Raw genomic sequence first — 9417 nt, forward strand, 5'->3', positions numbered from 1 at the left:
AACAAAAAGTTGGTTCTTTGAAAAAATTGACAAACCCTTAGCAAATCTTATCAGAAAAAGAAAGAACACACCCAAGTAAATAAACTCAGATGTGATAATGGAAATATCACCACAGAAACAACCAAGATTCTGAACATTATAAGGGAATATTTTCAAACCTTTATGCTAATAAGTTTGAAAACTTGGCAGAAATGGACCCATTGCTAGCAATTATCAACATGCAAATACTAAACCAAGATGAGTTAAAGCATCTTAAGGGGCCCATATCAAGCGTTGAAATAAACACACCAATAAGAGACCACCCATCTAAAAAAATCCCAAGAACTGATGGATTTACAGCAGAATTGTACAAGACCTTCAAAACAGTTCACACCAATACTGCTCCAACTCTTCAATGAAATTGAAAGAGAAAGTTCACTACCGAACTCATGCTATGAAGCCATCATAACCTTCATCCCAAAACCAGGCAGGGAATCATCAAAGAAAGAGAACTATAGACCCATTTCTTTGATGAACATTGATGCAAAGCTTTTCAACAAAATCTTGGCCAATCGAATTCAACAATTACTCCAAAATATCATATACCGCTATCATACAGGATTCATTTCTGGGATGCAAACCTGGTTCAATATACACAAATCAATTAATATAATTTATCACATCAACAAGAGCAAGGATTAAAATCACATGGTTATCTCAACAGATGCAGAAAAAACATTGGACCAGATCCAACACCCCTTTATGATGAAGGTTCTGGAAAAATTAGGATCCATGGAACATTCCTCAATACAATAAAAGCTGCATATGGAAAACCTACAGCCAGCATTATATAATTAATAGTGAAATACTAAAGCCATTTCCTCTTAACTCAGGAATGAGACAAGGATGTCCACTCTTTCAACTTCTCTTCAATTTAGTATTAGAATGCCTAGCTACAGAAATAAGACAATATTCCATAAAAGGGATCCAAATAGAGAAAGAAGAAGTAAAATTCTCCCTCTTTGCAAATGACATGATCTTGTACTTAAAGAATCCCACGGACTCCACTCAAGCTGATTCAAAACTTTGGCAAAATAGCAGGGTATAAAATTAACCCCCAAAATTAATGGCTTTTCTGTATGCCAACAATGAGAAAAGCGTGGCTCAAATCAAGAAAGCTTTTCCATTTGTAATAGCCCCACAAAAATAAAATACCTAGGAATTAACTTAACCAAAGCAGTGAAAGACTTCTATGATGAAAACTTTAAAAATCTGAAAAAGGAAATCTAAACAGAACTTATAAATTGGCAAAACCTCCCATGCTCCTCGATAGGAAGGATAAACATTGTGAAAATGGCAATATTTCCCAAGGCTATCTACAAGTTCAATGCCATACTTATCAATATTCCAAACGCATTCCTCAAGGAAATAGAAGAGGCATTCCAAAAATTCATATGGAAAAACAAAAGACCCCCAATTGCAAAAAGCGATACTTAACAGAGAGAACAGTGTTGGAGGAATATCAATACCAAACTTCAAACTCTACTACAAAGCCATATAAATTAAAACTGTTTTGTACTGGTACAAGAACAATGGAACAATAGAATAGAATTAAAAACCCAGAAATTAACCTACAGACCCATAATCATCTAATATTCAATAAAGGATCTAAAAAGATAAAATCAAAGAAAGACAGACTGCTCAGTAAATGGTACTGGCAAAATTGGTTAATCACTTGTAGAAAATTAAGGCTAGATCCTTATATATCACCCTATTCCAGAATCAACTCCAAATGGATCAAAGACCTCAGAGTCAAAGCAGACATTCTGAAAACATTACATGATGGAATAGGAGAAACCCTAGGTCTCTTTGACAAAGGCTGAAATTTTCTAAAAAGAAACCCAGAAGCACAACGAAGGAAAGAAAGGTTGGACAAATGGGATTGCATGCAATTGCAGAGCTTCTGCATGGCAAAGGACATAGCTAGCAGGATCAATAGAAAGCCCACGGAATCTGAGATGATCTTCACTAGCCATACAACCGACAAGGGATTCATATCTAAAATAGACCTGGAAAACAAAAAATTAAATCCTCCAACAACAAATACTCAACGAAAATACTGTCCAATAAATAAGTGGGCTAAAGACATAAAGAGAAACTTCTCTGAAGAGGAAAGGAGGGTGACCAATAAACACATACTCAACCTCCCTAGCCATAAAAGAAATGCAAATCAATCAACATTGAGATATCACCTCAAGTAAGTTAGAATGGCTATAATCAAGAACTCTAAAACCAACAGATGCTGGAGGGGATGTGGACAAAAGGGAACCTTAATGCATGTTTAGTGTGTGTGTAATCTTGTTCAACCACTTTGGAATGTAGTATGGAGATTCCTCCAAAGACTCCACATAGAGCTTCCCTATGACCCAGCAATCCCACTTTTGGGCATTTACCCAAATGATCACAAACAAGACCATACTAAAACTACCAGCACAAATATATTTATTGCAGCATTACCATAGCTAAGATATCGAACCAACCCAGATGCCCCTCAGTAGATGAATGGATGAAGAAAATGTTGTATATATACACAATGGAATTCTATATCTCTATCTGAAAGAATGATATTGCCCCAGGAAATGGAAACTTGGAAAAATTATATTAAGTGAAGAAAGCCAGGTCCAAAGAATCATAGGTCCCATGGTTTCACTTATTAGCAACTGCTAGTGTATGTCTGAGACACGCAGAAATTGTTAGATAAGTTGATGTTAGGTGAAATGAACCGCAAGATAAGAATTCAAATTTATTTTTATTTCCTGTAATTATTTCTAACATATTTATAAGATGATTTCTTTGTTACTTTGTATGTCCCACCCTCATGGTATAACCCCTGTTTTCACTGTATTTGATGTTGGTATAATTTGTGGAGGGGAAGGGAAAAACATTTTTAAATAGGGATACAGGTGGACCCATTGCAACAATGGGATATACAAAACATTATGTTGAAAAAACGAATTTTACAACTTTGGGTGGGGGGAAGTGGGATGGGGAAACGGGATGTAAGGGGGGTGAGATTGGAAGGGATGGTAAGGGGAAACAAAGGAGTATGCAACAATGCTTGATAAGAAATGTACTCATTACCTTGCCCATGTAATTGTAACCCCTCTGACTGGTATTTTCACACTTAATAAAAAAAAACAGGATAAACCATAAAATATAAAGTGATTTTGATAAAAAAAATAAAAAATTATTCAGAATAAATTATCAATAAAAAAACAATCTTTACAGAAGCAAACTCTCAGAGATATTACATGACTTTGTAAAGGATAAAGTGGCTGAATTTAATATAAGTTTAGAAGTATGACCATTCAAAAACATAAAAAGATATTCTTTATTTCATTATATAACCCAAAGCAGAAAGTAAATGTTGTTTAGATGATTTTTTAAAACACAGTCTTTCAGGTGCTGGGAGGGTGGTTCAGTGTAGAGTGCTTGCCTTGCATGCATGAGGTCCTGGGTTTGATTCCTCAGCACCACATAAGCAGAAAAAGATGGAAGAGTTGCTGTGACTCAAGTAGTAGCACTAGCCTTGAGCTGAGGAGCTGAAAGACAGCACCCAGGACCCAGAGTTCAAGCCCCACAACCAACAAAAACAAAACAAAACAAAACACAATCTCTCACTTTTGTGTGCTCAACGTTGTAACACTAGTGCTTCAGTCTAGGGCTAAGATTTTAGGTGTGGACATTTATCAACACTCCTGATTCAGATTCTAATTGATAAAATGTTTAATCAATGTTTTGTTTTTACTAATTTTGCTTTTTGTAAATTCACATTTACCTATAAAAAACAGAGTCTCCATCCCAATAACATTCTCAAAGTACTTCCTAATGATGACTTACAAAAAGTTGTATTATATTACAACAAGGAAAACAATGCTACAAATAAGGAAAACCAATACATAAATATTAATGATTAATAAAATAAAAAAACAAGAACTGAAAATGTGGAAAAGGCATAAAGGAAAGACAAAGTAATAAAATATAAACTGTGTCATACATTTAAGAAGCAGTAAATATACTTGGTATAACTTGGAGAATTTGAATAAAATTGGCTGAGGTTCATTTAAAAAAAAAAAAAAAACAAAACAAAACAATTACCACTGTTTCCAATATTTGAAATGTACTACATATTCTATTTATTATTTTCTCATATTGCTGTACATTTAAAACTGCCTAAGTCTATGATGTTAAACCAGAATTTTATAGGCTATCAATAGCCTTTAAAGTTACTCACTAAGATTATTATTTATGGTTCATCTCATCATTTGTATATGGCTTATACCATGATTTGTTCCTCGCTAACATATAAAGTAAGGAAGCCCTTAAATTTTAACAGAAACTGTGAAGGTAATGTCTTAAATCTTCACTCTGCTTCTTTACACAAACACTTTGCAACTTCTCATTAGTACAGTTTCTATAAACTCTGAAATGTACATACTTAGTAGTGTATGACTGCTACCATGAATCTTATATGCTTTGTGGAAAAGTTTTACAACCTGCTAAATAGTCTAAATTTTGGCATATATGAGCAAATTCCCAAAATTAAATATATTAAAAACATTAAAACTTTAAACAAACCTTAACACTTTCTATAGTGTTCATTATCACAGGTTCCTTGTACAGAATAATTGAATTCCTCCTCCAACACATGCGTTGAACAACAAATGTCTGGAATTATTTTGTTTTTGACATGTCAATCTTGACTTTATTCTTAAATGTGTTATTATGTAAAAAATACATGGTTCTAAAATTTCACCACAATTCTTTTGAATTTAATTTTTGTGGAATTGTCTACTTTAAGAAAATCAATTACACTTTATATATAAAAAATATTCTGTGCTCAATTCAGTAGTACATACACTAACATTGGAACAATAAAGAGAACAATAGCCCCTGACTGAGGATGACACGCAGGTTCGTGAAGCATTCCCGATTTTTAAAAGAACAGATGCTGGATAGGCTTTGGACAGAAGGGAATCTTAATGCATTTTTGTTGGGAGTTTAAACTTGTTCGAAGACTTTGGAAAGTAGTATGGAGGTTCTTCAAAAAACTACATAGAGTGCCTCTAAGACCCAGCAATCCCATTTTGGGCATTCATCCAAATGATCACAAACAAGGCCATACTAAAACTACCAGCAAAACTATGTTCATTGCAGCATTATTTACCATAGATAAGATACATAACCAAACCCGATGCCCCACAGTAAATGAATGGATCAAGAAAGTGTATGTATTTGTGTGTGTGTGTGTGTGTGTGTGTGTGTGTGTGTGTGTACTGCAATTCTATGCCTCCATCAGAAAGAATGGCATCACCCAGTTTGCTAGGAAATGGAAAGACTTGGCAAAAATTATATTAAGTTAATTAAGCCAGGCCCAAAGAAGTGAAGTAAGCCAGGCCCAAAAAGAAACATATATCCCATGGTTTCCTTATTTGCAATAACTACTATGTGTCTGAGACAAGCAGAAAACATCATATAACTTGATGTTAGGCAACATGAACCCCAAGGTAAGGATTCAAATGGTTTTTCTTTCTTGTGATTGTTTCTAACATATTTATAAGATGATTTCTTTGTTGCTTTGTATGTTTTTCCTGCAAGCTAAAGCCCCTGTTTTCAATGTATTTGATGTTGGTATAATTTGTGGAGGGGAAGAGAAACACAAATTGTTTAAATAGGGATGCAGGTGGACTCATTAAAATGAGATGAACAAGTCGTTATTTCAAAAAATGATTTTGGCCGGGGGGTGGAGGGATGTAGATGGTGAGGGGGCTGGGGTGGGGGAGGTTTGGCGGGGGTGGGGAGTGGGAGATGGGCAGGGATCGGAAGGGGAAAAAAGGAGAAGGCAACAATGCTTGATAAAAAATGGAATTCTATGCTTCCATCAGAAAGAATGACATTGTCCCATTTGTTAGGAAATGGAAAGACTTGGAAAAAATTATATTAAGTGAAGTAAGCCAGGCCCAAAGACACATAAGTCCCATGGTTTCCCTTATTTGCAATAACTAGTATATGTCTGAGTCAAGCAGGAAAGGTCAGATAAGTTAATGTTAGGGGAATGAACCCCAAGACAAGTATTCAAATGTATTTTGTTTTTTTTTTCTTTCAGGCAATTTTTCTCTAACATATTTATAAGACGATTTCTATGTTGCTTTTTATGTCCCTCCCACAAGGTATAACCCATGCTTTCACTGCATTTGATGTTGGTATAATTTGTGAAGGGGAAGGAAAAAAAAAACAATTCGTTTAACCAGGGATACAGGTGGACCCATTGCAACAATGAGATGTACAAGTTCTTATGTCAAAAAATGAACTTTACAACTTTGGGGGGAGGAGGACCGGGTGGGGGAAGTGGGGGAGTATGGGAAGGGGTGGGAAGGGGAAGCAAAGAGGAGGCAACAATGCTTGATAAGAAATATACTCGTTAGGGCGCCGAGCTTGATTCACCTTCACCCCTGCGGCGCGTCCGCCGAGCCTCAGGCGAATCCCGGCGAGCAGTAAACCATGAACGGGACAGTGGATTATTTGGTCACGGAGGAAGAAATCAGTCTTACTAGAGGACCCTTAGGGCTGGGCTTCAACATCGTCGGTGGGACAGATCAGCAGTATGTCTCCAATGACAGTGGCATCTACGTCAGCCGAATCAAAGAGAATGGGGCTGCAGCCCAGGATGGGCGGCTCCAGGAGGGTGATAAGATCCTCTCGGTAAATGGCCAAGACCTAAAGAACCTACTGCACCAGGATGCTGTGGACCTCTTTCGTAATGCAGGCTATGCTGTGTCCCTGAGAGTACAGCACCGGTTACAGGTGCAGAATGGACCTATAGGACATCGAGGTGAAGGGGAGCCAAATAGTATTCCTGTAGCTGTGATGCTGTTGCCAGTGTTTGCTCTCACTATGGTAGCAGCCTGGGCCTTCATGAAATACCGACAACTGCTTTGAAAGACTTGCTTCCTGCCAGTGCTCCCAGTGAACTTATGCTTCTCTTACCCTCCTTCCCTGCTGTTCTTCCATATCTTTCCCCCTTCTCTGCATAACCAACACATTATTGAAAGTGACTTGATTCCTACCTAGAACCTTGCTGTTCAAATCTCCAAATGTTTATATTCTGATGGGAGAGTAAAGATATTCTTTGAAGGAAAGCTGAACATAAGCTAAGACTTGTTTAGAACAAATGAGGAATTACATATTTTAATAGGACTGCCAATAAAAATTCAGCTACTATCCAAAGTGGGAACGATCCCGTCTTCCTGCCACCATGGATTACACAGTTGTTCTTAACTGGCATAGAAGGCCAGATTATTACATGAGAGGAAGAGGATTTTTTACTTAATGATCTTCCTTGGGAAGTGTTTGTGGCCTTTATTAATACTTTCTAACTACGTTCTTGAGTGCCTATATTGGACACAGGAGAATAAGAAGAGCTTTTTACTTTTTAAAAAAGCAAATGACAAGGTATACATACACACATTTGTATGTGACAGTATAATATTGATGCCTTATGGAGAATTAAAGAGGTGAGGAAACTGCTTTGGTTTCTGATCTAAGAGGTGATCCTAACTGAAGAACTTTTAAAGATCTGTTTTGTAGAGCATACATAGTGGGGATGAGGGAGCTTTTAAGAGGGTGCTCAAGAGTCAGAAAGGTAATTAGCAGAACATTTTTTTCATAATACCTATGATGATATTGAGGTAAATTATAAAATAGCTCTGTTCAAGTTGATTATTCAAAAAACTTTGAGCTATTCAGATAAATTTTGTCAAGCTCTGTGCTACCTGATGGCTTTTGTGGTGCCTCATTGTGACAGGATACCCTAGTGCTGAGATGGCTATGGCCAGGGCTGAAGTAATGGGGCCAAACCAAACCAGCAGACAACAAAAGAAAAGACTGAGCCTCAGGTGGCATCTGAATCCCTGTAGGCTTCTGACCATTCTCTGATTTCGAGCAGGATAGAGAAGAAATCAGCTCTGCTTCTCAGTTAAGCTGAAAAGGCCTGGATTACTATTTTTTCAAAGGCTCTAAATACTAGTTATGGTTTTTATTACTTAGTGAATAAACTTGTTTTTCTCAGAGGAAGGAAGGAAATGAGTTTTGTTTTAGGGAAGGGGGATTTGTTGGGTGTTTTCTGGGGAAGTCTGGGAAGGAGAATGCATGTGAATGGACTTTAGGAGATCCAGGGATGCTGGTGAGGTAGGAACCATCCTGTTCTTGTACTTAAGTTGGTTTTGAAGCACTGAGGATAGTTGAACCAAGACTAATTTTCTGGGTTTAAGAAAATCCTTTTTATCCTCAAAATAACGTGGCCAGATTGTATGGCTTACATATTTCAACCTAATATTGTCTAGACTATGCCTGAGGCAATCAGTTAGATCAATTTTTAGCATAGACAATCTAGCTGTTATTTAATAAATACTGATTGGACATGGGATTTGTCAAGACACTTTTGCAAACTTTCATCCCAAAAGTATGTTTTGTTCCAGTTGGGAGGAAACACTTTACATTGAATTGGCCAATAAATAGGGCATTGTAAGTCGGTGTCAAGTTTATATTACAGTCCGCAAAAAAGAAGTTTTTGAAAATTGGGGCACTTCCGTGGCAGAAGTATACAATGAAAAACAGGAGGTTGTAGTCAAGAGAATTCATAAAGTAAGTGAAAGTATATCATCAGGGTAAGTAATAATTAAAAATAGTATAAATGGTAACATGCAGAATACAATGCAGGAACAAGAAGATAGATGATCACCACCACAGTTTTTTAATTTAGAAAATAAAAACTATCACATAAGAGCATTGTTATAAGAGAAAAATGTTACCTCTGAGTCGACCGTTAGATAGGGAGAAACTTTTATAAACAACCGTGACACATTACCTTATGCGTTTCAACCTGAACTGGACAGTGGGTTTCTTGAGACTTGTTTAGATAGCAACTCATTGTAGAAATACCAACAGTATTCCAGTTCTTGTTTCAGCCAGCTCCATTGAAGGCTCAATCTTTGGTATGCTCCTTATATCTGATGGCATATGCAGCAGTTTCTGCCTTAAACCTGCTTACCTCCCAGGTTTGGACATTAAATTTTAAAAGACCTTGAGATATACAAAGCAAAGCAAATGACAAGCAGGAGGGAAAGCTATTTCCTCTTTTGTTTAGTCATATATATAAGCTGGAAAACACCTGTCTCATCATTGATAGAAACTTAGCTTTGGTTAATAATGGGGATTCTGATGCACTTAAATAATTTAGGTTTTCTTGAAAATTAAATCGCATTTAAAGACCAATATATTGAAGTTTTAGGCACATTGAAGTGTTATGTACCTTCTTTTGATTCTGTGGAAAACTAAAATTACAGATGAGGTATCTGAATCCATTACAGGTTGTAAAAG

At 36.6% G+C, this 9417-nt stretch overlaps 1 protein-coding gene and 1 non-coding gene across 2 annotated transcripts; both read left to right on the forward strand.

Moving 5' to 3' along the window:
- The first annotated feature begins 4875 nt into the window (after positions 1-4875).
- On the forward strand, positions 4876-4977 carry LOC122127880. The gene has a single exon (XR_006151319.1). It is a non-coding gene; the product is annotated as a U6 spliceosomal RNA (small nuclear RNA).
- A 1492-nt stretch (positions 4978-6469) lies between these two features.
- LOC122127877 (synaptojanin-2-binding protein-like) lies at positions 6470-6978 on the forward strand. Its single transcript, XM_042702169.1, has one exon. The coding sequence runs from the start codon at positions 6541-6543 to the stop codon at positions 6976-6978; it is 438 nt and encodes a 145-aa protein (XP_042558103.1). The 5' UTR covers positions 6470-6540.
- The last annotated feature ends 2439 nt before the right edge of the window (positions 6979-9417 follow it).

This window comes from Dipodomys spectabilis, unplaced genomic scaffold (assembly GCF_019054845.1).
Source record: "Dipodomys spectabilis isolate Male_0828 unplaced genomic scaffold, ASM1905484v1 ptg000316l, whole genome shotgun sequence".
Lineage (NCBI taxonomy): Eukaryota > Metazoa > Chordata > Mammalia > Rodentia > Heteromyidae > Dipodomys > Dipodomys spectabilis.